Genomic DNA, 16689 nt, shown 5'->3' on the forward strand with positions numbered 1-16689 from the left:
AACATAACTCCGCAGGCAAGGAAAGCACCCTCAGGCTGCCAGGTCTAACATAACTCCGCAGGCAAGGAAAGCACCCTCAGGCTGCCAGGTCTAACATATCTCCGCAGGCAAGGAAAGCACCCTCAGGCTGCCAGGTCTAACATATCTCCGCAGGCAAGGAAAGCACCCTCAGGCTGCCAGGTCTAACATAACTCCAAAGGCAAGGAAAGCACCCTCAGGCTGCCAGGTCTAACATAACTCCGCAGGGAAGGAAAGCACCCTCAGGCTGCCAGGTCCAACATATCTCTGCAGGCAAGGAAAGCACCCTCAGGCTGCCAGGTCTAACATATCTCCGCAGGCAAGGAAAGCACCCTCAGGCTGCCAGGTCTAACATAACTCCGCAGGCAAGGAAAGCACCCTCAGGCTGCCAGGTCTAACATATCTCCGCAAGGAAGTTAAGCACCCTCAGGCTGCCAGGTCTAACATAACTCTGCAGGGAAGGAAAGCACCCTCAGGCTGCCAGGTCTAACACAACTCCGCAGGCAAGGAAAGCACCCTCAGGCTGCCAGGTCTAACATAACTCCGCAGGCAAGGAAAGCACCCTCAGGCTGCCAGGTCTAACATAACTCCGCAGGGAAGGAAAGCACCCTCAGGCTGCCAGGTCTAACATATCTCCGCAGGGAAGGAAAGCACCCTCAGGCTGCCAGGTCTAACATATCTCCGCAGGCAAGGAAAGCACCCTCAGGCTGCCAGGTCTAACATATCTCCAAAGGCAAGGAAAGCACCCTCAGGCTGCCAGGTCTAACATATCTCCGCAGGGAAGGAAAGCACCCTCAGGCTGCCAGGTCTAACATAACTCCGCAGGGAAGGAAAGCACCCTCAGGCTGCCAGGTCTAACATACCTCCGCAGGGAAGGAAAGCACCCTCAGGCTGCCAGGTCTAACATAACTCCGCAGGGAAGGAAAGCACCCTCTGGCTGCCAGGTCTAACATAACTCCGCAGGGAAGGAAAGCACCCTCAGGCTGCCAGGTCTAACATAACTCCGCAGGGAAGGAAAGCACCCTCAAGCTGCTAGGTCTAACATAACTCCGCAGGGAAGGAAAGCACCCTCAGGCTGCCAGGTCTAACATAACTCCGCAGGGAAGGAAAGCACCCTCAGGCTGCCAGGTCTAACATAACTCCGCAGGCAAGGAAAGCACCCTCAGGCTGCCAGGTCTAACATAACTCCGCAGGCAAGGAAAGCACCCTCAGGCTGCCAGGTCTAACATATCTCCAAAGGCAAGGAAAGCACCCTCAGGCTGCCAGGTCTAACATAACTCCGCAGGGAAGGAAAGCACCCTCAGGCTGCCAGGTCTAACATAACTCCGCAGGGAAGGAAAGCACCCTCAGGCTGCCAGGTCTAACATATCTCCGCAGGCAAGGAAAGCACCCTCAGGCTGCCAGGACTAACATAACTCCGCAGGCAAGGAAAGCACCCTCAGGCTGCCAGGTCTAACATAACTCCGCAGGGAAGGAAAGCACCCTCAGGCTGCCAGGTCTAACATAACTCCGCAGTGACGGAAAGCACCCTCAGGCTGCCAGGTCTAACATAACTCCGCAGGCAAGGAAAGCACCCTCAGGCTGCCAGGTCTAACATAACTCTGCAGGCAAGGAAAGCACCCTCAGGCTGCCAGGTCTAACATAACTCCGCAGGCAAGGAAAGCACCCTCAGGCTGCCAGGTCTAACATAACTCCGCAGGCAAGGAAAGCACCCTCAGGCTGCCAGGTCTAACATATCTCCGCAGGGAAGGAAAGCACCCTCAGGCTGCCAGGTCTAACATACCTCCGCAGGGAAGGAAAGCACCCTCAGGCTGCCAGGTCTAACATAACTCCCCAGGCAAGGAAAGCACCCTCAGGCTGCCAGGTCTAACATATCTCCGCAGGGAAGGAAAGCACCCTCAGGCTGCCAGGTCTAACATACCTCCGCAGGGAAGGAAAGCACCCTCAGGCTGCCAGGTCTAACATAACTCCGCAGGCAAGGAAAGCACCCTCAGGCTGCCAGGTCTAACATATCTCCGCAGGGAAGGAAAGCACCCTCAGGCTGCCAGGTCTAACATACCTCCGCAGGGAAGGAAAGCACCCTCAGGCTGCCAGGTCTAACATAACTCCGCAGGCAAGGAAAGCACCCTCAGGCTGCCAGGTCTAACATAACTCTGCAGGCAAGGAAAGCACCCTCAGGCTGCCAGGTCTAACATAACTCCGCAGGCAAGGAAAGCACCCTCAGGCTGCCAGGTCTAACATAACTCCGCAGGCAAGGAAAGCACCCTCAGGCTGCCAGGTCTAACATAACTCCGCAGGGAAGGAAAGCACCCTCAGGCTGGCAGGTCTAACATAACTCCGCAGGCAAGGAAAGCACCCTCAGGCTGCCAGGTCTAACATATCTCCGCAGGGAAGGAAAGCACCCTCAGGCTGCCAGGTCTAACATATCTCCGCAGGCAAGGAAAGCACCCTCAGGCTGCCAGGTCTAACATAACTCCGCAGGGAAGGAAAGCACCCTCAGGCTGCCAGGTCTAACATACCTCCGCAGGGAAGGAAAGCACCCTCAGGCTGCCAGGTCTAACATAACTCCGCAGGCAAGGAAAGCACCCTCAGGCTGCCAGGTCTAACATAACTCCGCAGGCAAGGAAAGCACCCTCAGGCTGCCAGGTCTAACATAACTCCGCAGGGAAGGAAAGCACCCTCAGGCTGCCAGGTCTAACATAACTCCGCAGGGAAGGAAAGCACCCTCTGGCTGCCAGGTCTAACATAACTCCGCAGGGAAGAAAAGCACCCTCAGGCTGCCAGGTCTAACATAACTCCGCAGGGAAGGAAAGCACCCTCAGGCTGCCAGGTCTAACATCACTCCGCAGGCAAGGAAAGCACCCTCAGGCTGCCAGGTCTAACATAACTCCGCAGGCAAGGAAAGCACCCTCAGGCTGCCAGGTCTAACATATCTCCAAAGGCAAGGAAAGCACCCTCAGGCTGCCAGGTCTAACATAACTCCGCAGGGAAGGAAAGCACCCTCAGGCTGCCAGGTCTAACATAACTCCGCAGGGAAGGAAAGCACCCTCAGGCTGCCAGGTCTAACATACCTCCGCAGGGAAGGAAAGCACCCTCAGGCTGCCAGGTCTAACATAACTCCGCAGGGAAGGAAAGCACCCTCAGGCTGCCAGGTCTAACATATCTCCGCAAGCAAGGAAAGCACCCTCAGGCTGCCAGGTCTAACATAACTCCGCAGGCAAGGAAAGCACCCTCAGGCTGCCAGGTCTAACATAACTCCGCAGGGAAGGAAAGCACCCTCAGGCTGCCAGGTCTAACATAACTCCGCAGTGACGGAAAGCACCCTCAGGCTGCCAGGTCTAACATAACTCCACAGGCAAGGAAAGCACCCTCAGGCTGCCAGGTCTAACATAACTCCGCAGGGAAGGAAAGCACCCTCAGGCTGCCAGGTCTAACATAACTCCGCAGTGACGGAAAGCACCCTCAGGCTGCCAGGTCTAACATAACTCCGCAGGCAAGGAAAGCACCCTCAGGCTGCCAGGTCTAACATATCTCCGCAGGGAAGGAAAGCACCCTCAGGCTGCCAGGTCTAACATACCTCCGCAGGGAAGGAAAGCACCCTCAGGCTGCCAGGTCTAACATAACTCCGCAGGCAAGGAAAGCACCCTCAGGCTGCCAGGTCTAACATAACTCCGCAGGGAAGGAAAGCACCCTCAGGCTGTCAGGTCTAACATAACTCCGCAGGCAAGGAAAGCACCCTCAGGCTGCCAGGTCTAACATAACTCCGCAGGGAAAAAAAGCACCCTCAGGCTGCCAGGTCTAACATAACTCCGCAGGGAAGGAAAGCACCCTCAGGCTGTCAGGTCTAACATAACTCCGCAGGCAAGGAAAGCACCCTCAGGCTGCCAAGTCTAACATAACTCCGCAGGGAAAAAAAGCACCCTCTGGCTGCCAGGTCTAACATAACTCGGCAGGGAAGGAAAGCACCCTCAGGCTGCTAGGTTACACAGCAACCCCACTCTCATTTTCCTACTCCCTGCTGACGAGAGGCAACTACCTCGAAACACGTGTCCAGGGATGGCACACGCCACGCATACTTGCACGCACTCTTGAGCATAGGTGTATCCGCCGACGCTGACCTTCAGGGACCATTTTCATTGGGGGAACACGACTGGTAGGTGTAGCAGTGTGCGACCAATCTGATGTAACTTTATATTCAGGCTATCTTGAGCCGGTGGAGTCGACGGACTCATGGTTACGCACCTGCGCGCTAAGAGAGGTACTAGACCTGATTATGTTTTTAGCAGCTTACACAGCAACCCCACTCTCATTTTCCTACTCCCTGCTGACGAGAGGCAACTACCTCGAAACACGTGTCCAGGGATGGCACACGCCACGCATACTTGCACGCACTCTTGAGCATAGGTGTATCCGCCGACGCTGACCTTCAGGGACCATTTTCATTGGGGGAACACGACTGGTAGGTGTAGCAGTGTGCGACCAATCTGATGTAACATAACTCCGCAGGCAAGGAAAGCACCCTCAGGCTGCCAGGTCTAACATAACTCCGCAGGGAAGGAAAGCACCCTCAGGCTGCCAGGTCTAACATAACTCCGCAGGCAAGGAAAGCACCCTCAGGCTGCCAGGTCTAACATAACTCCGCAGGCAAGGAAAGCACCCTCAGGCTGCCAGGTCTAACATAACTCCGCAGGCAAGGAAAGCACCCTCAGGCTGCCAGGTCTAACATATCTCCGCAGGGAAGGAAAGCACCCTCAGGCTGCCAGGTCTAACATATCTCCGCAGGGAAGGACACGCCGGCGGCTTGCCCAGACAGAGATGGAAATGAATGTGTCCCCTCCATTCCCTGCCTCATATTAGATGATGGCTGCCCACCTCTGGCGCTGCTGCCTTGACACTGTTGGTAAAGTCCTAGTTGCTGTCTTTTCAGGCGGTGCCCTCACTTCACACACATGGCTCTGTAAGGGAAGGCCTCCAGTGTGTGCACCATGAACTCTCTGTGAAGCAGTCAGAGGGTGCCATGCCACCCTGCCTGCTGCCTTGGATTCCACTGGACCTCTGGTGCGCTTCTTTGGTTGTTCCTATGCACAGTGGGCCCAGGTTTGTTATGCAGAAGATGAAGGTGCAGTTGTGCCAGGGTCTGGGACTCTCCCTCAATAAACCCTCAAATGAAGCTGCTGGTGCCCGCAAAGTGCCCCCAAGCACAGAGCAGCACTTCACAGCATGAAGCACATTCGAAGCATGCCCCTTTCTCTGGGAGAGAAAAGTCTCAAAGTTTCACTTTATTGCACAATTACATGTCTTGCACTTATGAAAAAAAAATGTTACCCCGTTCCGAAGAGACTCTGGGGACGCCTCCTCTTCGCCCTTCCCATCTTCCTCGGGGTCCGCTGTGATATACAGAGAAAGGCCAAGAATGAAAGTCAGGTGTTGGACTGGAACCTTGGCATACACACAAGAGTCACCGCACTACACTCTGGCCATAGAACTCGTAACAGGTGCAAAAGAGACACTTCCAGCCCCATGACAGGGAGACGTGTACTCCCAGCTGCTGCAGACAGAGCCGCGTGCTTCTGGGGTCCAGGTGACATGTATGAATGGAGGTACTTACGCCCCCTGGACACAAGCTCCCTGCGCCTGCGTGTGCTGGCTACACGCAAGTATTAGGAGACCCAGACTAGCTGCCCACAACCCCTGGGGTCAGTTTCCTGTGTCCCTCGGGTCCTGGCTACCTGTATAGAACTGGGGTACGTTGACAAGGGCCCCTGGTTCCGACAGTCAACCTCCTGAATCACTTGGGTCCTGGCTACATGGATACATGCAAGGTACTTCAACAAGGTACTGAAGGGCCTTGATTCAGCCCCCTCTGTCCCTCATGGATCTATCTATCTATCTATCTATCTATCTATCTATCTATCTATCTATCTATCTATCTATCTATCTATCTATCTATCTATCTATCTATCTATCTATCTATCTATCTATCTATCTATCTATCTATCTATCTCTCTCTCTCTCTATCTCTCTATCTATCTATCTATCTATCTATCTATCTATCTATCTATCTATCTCTCTATCTATCTATCTATCTATCTATCTATCTATCTATCTATCTATCTATCCATCTATCTCTCTGTCTATCTCTCTATCTATCTCTCTCTCTCTCTGTATTTATCTCTCTCTATCTATCTATCTGCCTATCTATTAATCTATCTATCTCTCTGTCTATCTCTCTATCTCTCTGTCTATTTATCTCTCTCTATCTATCTACTTATCTATCTATCTCTCTCTTCCTTTCTCTATCTATCTTTATATCTCTCTCTCTCTCCCCCTCTCTCTCTTCGTCTCTCTCTCTCTCCCCCTCTCTCTCTCTCTCTCTCTCTATATATATATATATATATATTTATAGCTAAACAGTCAGTTCAGTTCATAGACTTTATTCGGTTGGACAATGATACAACCATAAACGTGCATAAATATGTAAATACAAACAATAAAAATCCCCAATCCGTCATAAAAAAATGCTAATTATTTGGTACTAGAACATAGTGGGGTATACAGCCCCAGTTCTATTACGACCGTATTGTAATACAAAAGGTACAATCGAGGCGCTCCTAAAGGTGATACATACAACTCATCTGAAAGTTCTATACCACAATCAATAATTTAAAAAGTCAGCTAGATCAAAGAACAATATATATAGTAGTCAATTCATTAGGTATCGCGATATGCTTTCCTCGTTGTGATAGCACTCAATATAAAGGGCAGCATTGTTAGGCACAGACGGGTCACCTGAGTCACCAAGGCGTTCATTGCAGCCTTATGAGATCTCAAGTGCAACAAACATGGGGTTCAAGTGCCGGAGCCTCGACCTCTGGCCCAGGCACCGAACAATACAAAGTGCAAGGCGCCGTGTTTGCTATGTCCGCCCCAGGGGCAGGGATTCGCGTCGGAGGGGCGGGACCTCATGGGAGGAAAGGCACCTGTGAGGCCCAATACCACAGCTCGCCTTATCAGCACCACGCGGTGCTGCATGAGAGTCGCACACGCGAGGGGGCGGGGGGGGGGGGGGGCGCCCCCCTCCTCCCTAGCCAAGGACTTGTAGAATGCTACTGACATCTCCCGCCCTCCAGTGCGCGTTTCTCCAACCTAGTTTGGAAAAATATACTTTTGATCGGCTTCTTGGTTAATGATATAAACTGGGCACTGTCAGACCAGATGGGCACTGAAAAGTGTACCAAGAAGAGAGTTGATATAGGATCGCCAAGGGATATTGAGGGCTCTATCCAGGGCACAGGGTAATAGGGATATTGAGGGCTCTATCCAGGGCACAGGGTAATAGGGATATTGAGGGCTCTATCCAGGGCACAGGGTAATAGGGATATTGAGGGCTCTATCCAGGGCACAGGGTAATAGTTCTAGTAAAGCTCGTTTCTACCCAAAGCGATGTCCACGAGAACAGGGGTCTCGCCAAGAGGAGGTCCATAAACTGCAGGTCAACCGCACTGTGAACCATGGTATTTGCTGCACAGGGTGTGAAACAAATGTATTTTCTTCTATCTGCGGGGCATAGCCGTAGTGTGGTCCCAGAGACCAGCCCCATACGTAGCAGTAGTCACACCCTTGGCTTTGTATATAGCTACCATTTCCTTGATTGGACGGCTACCCAGTTTAGAGGCGAACTTACAAATCCCCCTGGGAGACCCTGGCAGACCCTGCTCATTTTGGCTCTAGTATTCCATACGTACTGTGTCCATGAGCCGTTGCCCGCAAACAGAAGCCCCAATCCACTGGAACTTTTGGGGTACTATCAATAGAAAAGGTTCCACAAGGTTTCCGTATTTGGCCACAGACCATGGTAAAGGTTTTGGTTTTATTAATAACCATTTTCTTGGCAGCCATATATTCCCTGATGCATGCGTCCGTCTCTGCGGCCACCGGTGCTCCAGCGCTGGTATCGGGTACCCTGAAGCCTTGGAGACCTCGGCCTGCAGAGACAGTAAATGGCTGTCCACCCCGCTAACGAAGAGTGAGAGCAGCAGTGGGGCCAGTACACAGCCCTGGAGGACACCACGCCTTACTTTAAAGTTTGCTGAGCATTCTCCTTGGGGGTGGAACGTACTTGACTAGATCGCTTCTTGTAAAGGCGTGAGAGAAACTCCACATTTGGTCTGGGTGCACCTCGAGACATCAGCGACACCCAGAATAAATGGCCCTGGTATCTTTCCCAATTAGGACCCCAAGATGAATGCATTACTCTAAGGTCCCAGCTGCTTCCTGGAACCAAACGGGACCTGGGTCAGAATCGACTCTTCATACACCCGTTCCTCCAGCCATACCAGTAGTACTCTGCCCATTACCTTCATTCAGGAGTCTACGAGTAAAATTGGGCAATAGTTTTTAGGGTCTGCTTTATCCTTTTTTTTATATAGATATAATGAAAGTTGTCTCCCAGGAGGATGGAATACTATCCGTCGATGCTATATTAAAAACCCTGGTCTAGATAGCCCCCAGAGGTCGGGGCAGATTGAAATACATCAACGGGCCCCCGTCTGGATTAGGAGCCGGCCCCCCTGCGCTAGTTTGAATGACTAGCTGGACTTCTTCAAGATTATTTCCTAACTCTGCATGCCTCGCTGCATCCTCGCAGCTATCACAGGAGACAAGGTCACTAAACGCAGGGATATCAGCATTATTTAATGGGCATTCACTGTATCCCCGAATAGCTTAGTGTTCTTACTCTCTGCCGCGAGGGCGAGGTTATCCCATGCTTTGTTCTGGAGTATTTTTATCCTTGTGTCCCCAGCCTGTTTGTATTGGATGCACAGGGTCTCAATGACCATCGTAACCCGCAGAGAGCTACTCAAAGCAGGTTTAAGAGACCGGACTGCTTTAGTGCAGGCGGAATCGAACCACCCCCTTTTGTTGTTCCCTGCTCCAGTAGGCTGCCAGGTCAGGAGTCGTTTTATGGAGCTAGTAATATGGTTAACCCTTTTGATTAGCAAGTTGGGTACAATCGCCATCTGAAGGCAGTCAGCAATCACCCTGAGGTTTCCCAATACTATCTTTCGTAGCATGATGTTGGGGTCAACGCTTCCCATTGAACTCTTACACCATCTGCCTGCTTGCGGTAATGTCGTTTGCTATCGAGAATGAATTGAGCCTCTTGCCCCAAAAGTAAAATAACAATACAATAAGGTTATGATCGCTGAGGGCCGGCGTTACTGTGACGGGTGTGCCGCACATCATTTACTGACGCAGATATCAGTACATGATCAATAATGGAGGTCAAATTCATATCAATCAATGTTGGAACTAACTCTCCATTGGTATCACCGTCACACCTCAAAAGCTGTAACTCATATTTGGCAATTATGAAGTTCAAGCCTTCGCCATACTCAGTGTGGCAGAAATGATCATTTCCCATCGCATCCTGATTAATCCTGCCACATGCCAGACCTGAATATTAAAATCTCCTGTCCATAATAAAATATCATGTGTATGTATAGAGCTTAAATAAGATTCCAAACAATGATCAAGTGCCGATGCCACCCTACTACGTGTTAGATCAAAGACATTATTATAACAGTTTATTATAACCAAATCTTTCACCCCCTTTTTCTTTAGCAGCAGTAATTGGCAGTGTGGATCTGGGTTTAAAATCTTTTTGACATTTACTTAGAAGTTTATTAGAAATAAGTTTCAGAAGCCCCCTCTTGCCTGCCCTGCGTGTGATGCTATTGCTTCTAAACAGTATGAGGAGAACCCTTCGACATATACAGGTTTCATACACCATGTTTCTGGCATGCATATTATATCGAATTCGGATATAAAATTATTCCAGCTAAACAGTCAGAAACAAAGTATAAACGGTGCACAGTAGACACAAAGAACCATCTTCCACGACTAGAGCAATAGACTCCCTACCAAGGTGATAAAAAAAAACGAATCATCATCAATGTGCAGGGAAAGTCTTCGTGCAATCAAACGGAGCATAGCTGAGTCTCCATGGCACCTTAACGTTAAAAACAAAAAGACATTTACAATGCAACATTTAAACAGAAAAACACCCACCCAAAAGCAGAAGAGACTGACTCAGGTGTGTTTTAGATCAGCAGCACCGGGGGATGGAACCTGAAAAGGCCGGGCATCCACAGCTGGGAAGTGCAGTGAAACTCACCCCCTTCCTCAGGGTCCATCTGAGGAATTCATTTAGAGTTATTTTGGAGGGAGAACTGTATGTGCAAGTATCCAGTGCCCAGCTGCTGCCTGAGGCGCTTTGTGCTTAAAGTTGTATTGAAATCTCGCCAGGTCCAGACACAGATCACAGACTGTGTGGGGGCGAGGCGCTACCCTAGGTTGGTTCCTTCATGAATACAAATGAAAGCTGCATGCAGGGGGCACCTTTGCTGTAACTACTTTTATGACAAGGAGCACATGAGTGAGTCAGGCAGTGAGGGACACAGATACTGTCCTCACACTGTACACAGGGAGCAAACCACACGCCTGGGTGAACCCAACCCTGATGTGGGGCAAACACTGCAGTTTCTTGGTCTCGTGCCTTGATGGACCCAAGCATCTCACTTACCTGGGCAGATAAATCCTGGATCACTCTTATCATGGGTTTCTCTGTCAGAAACCACTTTGTCCGGAGAACCAAAGATGGGACCACCTCTTCCCGCAGGTTCCGGAGGAGAAGACTCTTTGTCCATAGAACCAAAGATGGGACCATCTCTTCCCGCAGGTTCCGGAGGAGAAGACTCTTTGTCCAGAGGAGTCAGCATGGGGCCATCTCTTCTGACAATTTCTGAGTCGGATGCCCCTTTGTTGAACGTCGGCAACATGAAGCCTTCACGTCGATCAAACTCTTGTGAGTATTGGCTGAGGGGCATAAGATAGAAACCTAGAGGGACAAAATCGATTATGGTTATTCAATGCAAAATAAATAACATATAGTGAAATCAGAACACCCAAAACCCTGCATCGTTTGTGCTCCTGCTTGCGTGACGCAAAGATATTTGAGTAGCACCTTACCATATAGGACCAGTCACTGAGAATCAAACCTAAAAACCTTGTTGCAAATACAGCAGTTTGGATCAACAAAACCTTTCTTAAGAGTTGTATTTGACTTATTCAAAGTTGGGCCATATCTTCAGAAAGATTAAAAAGACTTCTCAGAAACCAGCCCTGTGGCTCAAGTCATACAATCAGAAGTAATTAAAGGTGCACTTTAGCAACAGCCGTTATATTTACAGGAGATGAAGACTTCTATAGAGTTTCAGTTGGATACAAAGTGCATGAAGGTGACTGACAGCGGCAGCACCACTGACCTCTTGCACAGAGCGTCCATTTTAGGGAATAATCCACAGACTAAAATCCCTCTTTAACAAAGCACCTACTGTGAAGGTGGCTCATCCGGCCAGTGGGGGGGAATAATCCATGGAGCCCCACGGTGTCAGCGGCTGTCAGAGTGAAGTCAGCCGTGATGGAGAACCACTGAAAAGAACCCACCAGGTGTAAGCAGCGAGGTGTGTCAAGCGTCCGCCCATGTCAGAGTGAAGTCAGCCATGATGGGATCCACTGACGAGAACCCACCAGGTGTAAGGAGCTATGAGTACATGGAGACCCCCAGCTCCAGCGTCAGTGAAGTCAGCCGTGATGGGATCCACTGATGAGAACCCACCAGGTGTAAAGAGTGATGAGTCCATGGACACCCCAGCTCGAGTGTCAGCTGCAGTCAGCCGTGATGGGATCCAATGAAGAGAACCCACCAGGTGTAAGGAGCGATGAGTCCATGGAGACCCCCAGCTCCAGCGTCAGTGAAGTCAGCCGTGACGGGATCCACTGAAGAGAACCCACCAGGTGTAAGGAGCGATGCGTCCATGGAGACCCCCAGCTCAAGTGTCAGCTGCAGTCAGCCGTGATGGGATCCAATGAAGAGAACCCACCAGGTGTAAGGAGCGATGAGTCCATGGAGACCCCCAGCTCAAGTGTCAGCTGCAGTCAGCCGTGATGGGATCCAATGAAGAGAACCCACCAGGTGTAAGGAGCTATGAGTACATGGAGACCCCCAGCTCCAGTGTCAGCCGTTGTCAGAGTGAAGTTAGCTGTGATGGGATCCACTGCCGAGAACCCACCAGGTGTAAGGAGCGATGCATCCATGGAGACCCCCAGCTCAAGTGTCAGCTGCAGTCAACCATGATAGGATCCAATGAAGAGAACCCACCAGGTGTAAGAAGACCTGAGTCCATGGAGACCCCCAGCATCAGTGAAGTTAGCCGTGATGGGATCCACTGAAGGGAACCCACCAGGTGTAAGGAGCGATGAGTCCATGGAGACCCCCAGCTCGAGTGTCAGCTGCAGTCAGCCGTGATGGGATCCAATGAAGAGAACCCACCAGGTGTAAGGAGCGATGAGCCCATGGAGACCCCCAGCTCCAGCGTCAGTGAAATCAGCCGTGACGGCATCCACTGAAGAGAACCCACCAGGTGTAAGGAGCGATGAGCCCATGGAGACCCCCAGCTCCAGCGTCAGTGAAGTCAGCCGTGACGGGATCCACTGAAGAGAACCCACCAGGGGTAAGGAGCGATGCGTCCATGGAGATCCCCAGCTCCAGCGTCAGTGAAGTCAGCCGTGATGGGATCCACTGAAGAGAACCCACCGGGTGTAAGGAGTTATGCGTCCATGGAGACCCCCAGCTCGAGTGTCAGCTGCAGTCAGCCGTGATGTGATCTAATGAAGAGAACCCACCAGGTGTAAGAAGACCTGAGTCCATGGAGACTCCCAGCGTCAGTGAAGTCAGCCGTGATGGGATCCAATGAAGAGAACCCACCAGGTGTAAGGAGCGATGCGTCCATGGAGACCCCCAGCTCCAGCGTCAGTGAAGTCAGCCGTGATGGGATCCAATGAAGAGAACCCACCGGGTGTAAGGAGCGATGCGTCCATGGAGACCCCCATCTCAAAGCTTGATCGCTGTTAAGGTGATGTCAGCAGCTCCTTGAAGCACACTGAGAGGAGCTACAAACCATAAGCATTAGTATGAACAAAAGTGGTCACTGCTGACATGTGTGTGCAATCCTGCAGGTCATGAGTGAAGCCCTATGCAGGGAAGAGCCAGAACTTTACAACTATGAGGTTAATACAAGTGAGCGCTGTCACACTTGGTTTTAGGAACATTTGTAGGTTGACAATACAGTTACCTTACGTTCTATATGAAAATACCAAGCTATTATTCCTTCTTGAGCCATGGTCATCTACAAGGTGGATACATGGGGCACAGGGAAACATCTCAGTAGGCCTGGAGGGTGGGGCCTGGGGGGGCTACAGTATACTCACAACTGACCATCCTCGACGTACTCATTGTTTCTTATATGAGGTAGCTATACACTCATTACATCTTTCAACTAACACCTTTCTGGTACTCCTAAGAAATGGCCAACATGCTATCCCCCTAGGTACCGATGGGGGCGCAGAGTCCAGGCAGTACTGAGGGAAGCCCTGGGTGCGCCCCCTCGTCGTCTCAGGGGCACAGGCTGCTGCTGAGAAGTCATTCCATTACTGAGGGAAGCCCTGGGTGCGTCACCTCGTTGTCTCAGGGGCACAGGCTGCTGCTGAGACGTCATTGCAGTACTGAGGGAAGCCCTGGGTGCGTCACACTGTTGTCTCAGGGGCACAGGCTGCTGCTGAGACGTCATTGCAGTACTGAGGGAAGCCCTGGGTGCGTCACACTGTTGTCTCATGGGCACAGGCTGCTGCTGAGACGTCATTGCAGTACTGAGGGAAGCCCTGGGTGCTTCACACTGTTGTCTCAGGGGCACAGGCTGCTGCTGAGACGTCATTGCAGTACTGAGGGAAGCCCTGGGTGCTTCACACTGTTGTCTCAGGGGCACAGGCTGCTGCTGAGACGTCATTGCAGTACTGAGGGAAGCCCTGGGTGCGTCACACTGTTGTCTCATGGGCACAGGCTGCTGCTGAGACGTCATTGCAGTACTGAGGGAAGCCCTGGGTGCTTCACACTGTTGTCTCAGGGGCACAGGCTGCTGCTGAGACGTCATTGCAGTACTGAGGGAAGCCCTGGGTGCTTCACACTGTTGTCTCAGGGGCACAGGCTGCTGCTGAGACGTCATTGCAGTACTGAGGGAAGCCCTGGGCGCGTCACACTGTTGTCTCATGGGCACACACTGCTGCTGAGACGTCATTGCAGTACTGAGGGAAGCCCTGGGCGCGTCACACTGTTGTCTCATGGGCACAGACTGCTGCTGAGACGTCATTGCAGTACTGAGGGAAGCCCTGGGCGCGTCACACTGTTGTCTCAGGGGCACAGGCTGCTGCTGAGACGTCATTGCAGTACTGAGGGAAGCCCTGGGCGCGTCACACTGTTGTCTCAGGGGCACAGGCTGCTGCTGAGACGTCATTGCAGTACTGAGGGAAGCCCTGGGCGCGTCACACTGTTGTCTCATGGGCACAGGCTGCTGCTGAGACGTCATTGCAGTACTGAGGGAAGCCCTGGGCGCGTCACACTATTGTCTCAGGGGCACAGGCTGCTGCTGAGACGTCATTGCAGTACTGAGGGAAGCCCTGGGTGCGTCACACTGTTGTCTCAGGGGCACAGGCTGCTGCTGAGACGTCATTGCAGTACTGAGGGAAGCCCTGGGCGCGTCACACTGTTGTCTCAGGGGCACAGACTGCTGCTGAGACGTCATTGCAGTACTGAGGGAAGCCCTGCGTGCGTCACACTATTGTCTCAGGGGCACAGGCTGCTCCTGAGACGTCATTGCAGTACTGAGGGAAGCCCTGGGTGCGTCACACTGTTGTCTCAGGGGCACAGGCTGCTGCTGAGACGTCATTGCAGTACTGAGGGAAGCCCTGGGTGCGTCACACTGTTGTCTCATGGGCACAGACTGCTGCTGAGACGTCATTGCAGTACTGAGGGAAGCCCTGGGTGCGTCACACTGTTGTCTCAGGGGCACAGGCTGCTGCTGAGACGTCATTGCAGTACTGAGGGAAGCCCTGGGTGCGTCACACTGTTGTCTCAGGGGCACAGGCTGCTGCTGAGACGTCATTGCAGTACTGAGGGAAGCCCTGGGTGCGTCACACTGTTGTCTCAGGGGCACAGGCTGCTGCTGAGACGTCATTGCAGTACTGAGGAAAGCCCTGGGTGCGTCACTCTGTTGTCTCATGGGCACAGACTGCTGCTGTGACGTCATTGCAGTACTGAGGGAAGCCCTGGGTGCGTCACACTGTTGTCTCATGGGCACAGACTGCTGCTGAGACGTCATTGCAGTACTGAGGAAAGCCCTGGGTGCGTCACACTGTTGTCTCAGGGCCACAGGCTGCTGCTGAGACGTCATTGCAGTACTGAGGAAAGCCCTGGGTGCGTCACACTGTTGTCTCAGGGGCACAGGCTGCTGCTGAGACGTCATTGCATTACTGAGGGAAGCCCTGGGTGCGTCACACCGTTGTCTCAGGGGCAGAGGCTGCTCAGAAGTCATTGCAGTACTGGCGGAAGCCATGGGGAAGCGTCACACTGCTGTCTCAGGGGCACAGGCTGCTGCTGAAACGTCATTGCAGTACTGAGGGAAGCCCTGGGTGCTTCACAATGTTGTCTCAGGGGCACAGGCTGCTGCTGAGACGTCATTGCAGTACTGAGGGAAGCCCTGGGTGCGTCACACTGTTGTCTCAGGGGCACAGGCTGCTGCTGAGACGTCATTGCAGTACTGAGGGAAGCCCTGGGTGCGTCACACTGTTGTCTCAGGGGCACAGGCTGCTGCTGAGACGTCATTGCAGTACTGAGGGAAGCCCTGGGTGCATCACACTGTTGTCTCATGGGCACAGACTGCTGCTGAGACGTCATTGCAGTACTGAGGGAAGCCCTGGGTGCGTCACACTGTTGTCTCAGGGGCACAGGCTGCTGCTGAGACGTCATTGCAGTACTGAGGGAAGCCCTGGGTGCGTCACACTGTTGTCTCAGCGGCACAGGCTGCTGCTGAGACGTCATTGCAGTACTGAGGAAAGCCCTGGGTGCGTCACACTGTTGTGTCAGGGGCACAGGCTGCTGCTGAGACGTCATTGCAGTACTGAGGGAAGCCCTGGGTGCGTCACACTATTGTCTCAGGGGCACAGACTGCTGCTGAGACGTCATTGCAGTACTGAGGGAAGCCCTGGGTGCGTCACACTGTTGTCTCAGGGGCACAGACTGCTGTTGAGACGTCATTGCAGTACTGAGGGAAGCCCTGGGTGCGTCACACTGTTGTCTCAGGGGCACAGACTGCTGCTGAGACGTCATTGCAGTACTGAGGAAAGCCCTGGGTGCGTCACACTGTTGTCTCAGGGCCACAGGCTGCTGCTGAGACTTCATTGCAGTACTGAGGAAAGCCCTGGGTGCGTCACACTGTTGTCTCAGGGGCACAGGCTGCTGCTGAGACGTCATTGCATTACTGAGGGAAGCCCTGGGTGCGTCACACCGTTGTCTCAGGGGCAGAGGCTGCTCAGAAGTCATTGCAGTACTGGCGGAAGCCATGGGGAAGCGTCACACTGCTGTCTCAGGGGCACAGGCTGCTGCTGAGACGTCATTGCAGTACTGAGGGAAGCCCTGGGTGCTTCACAATGTTGTCTCAGGGGCACAGGCTGCTGCTGAGACGTCATTGCAGTACTGAGGGAAGCCCTGGGTGCGTC

At 52.4% G+C, this 16689-nt stretch overlaps 1 protein-coding gene across 1 annotated transcript in view; it reads right to left on the minus strand.

The window, feature by feature from the left end:
• Window positions 1-16689, minus strand: part of SPAG17 (sperm associated antigen 17) — a 1802643-nt gene that overhangs the window by 979084 nt on the left and 806870 nt on the right. Inside the window, exons 16-17 of the mRNA XM_085620708.1 lie at window positions 10604-10918; window positions 5344-5405 (exon numbers count right to left, since the gene is read on the minus strand). Coding sequence (XP_085476834.1) covers window positions 5344-5405; window positions 10604-10918 — 377 coding nt within the window. The remainder of the gene's footprint in view (window positions 1-5343; window positions 5406-10603; window positions 10919-16689) is intronic.

The sequence above is a fragment of the Triturus cristatus genome, chromosome 8 (genome assembly GCF_964204655.1).
Source record: "Triturus cristatus chromosome 8, aTriCri1.1, whole genome shotgun sequence".
NCBI classification, from domain to species: Eukaryota; Metazoa; Chordata; class Amphibia; order Caudata; family Salamandridae; genus Triturus; species Triturus cristatus.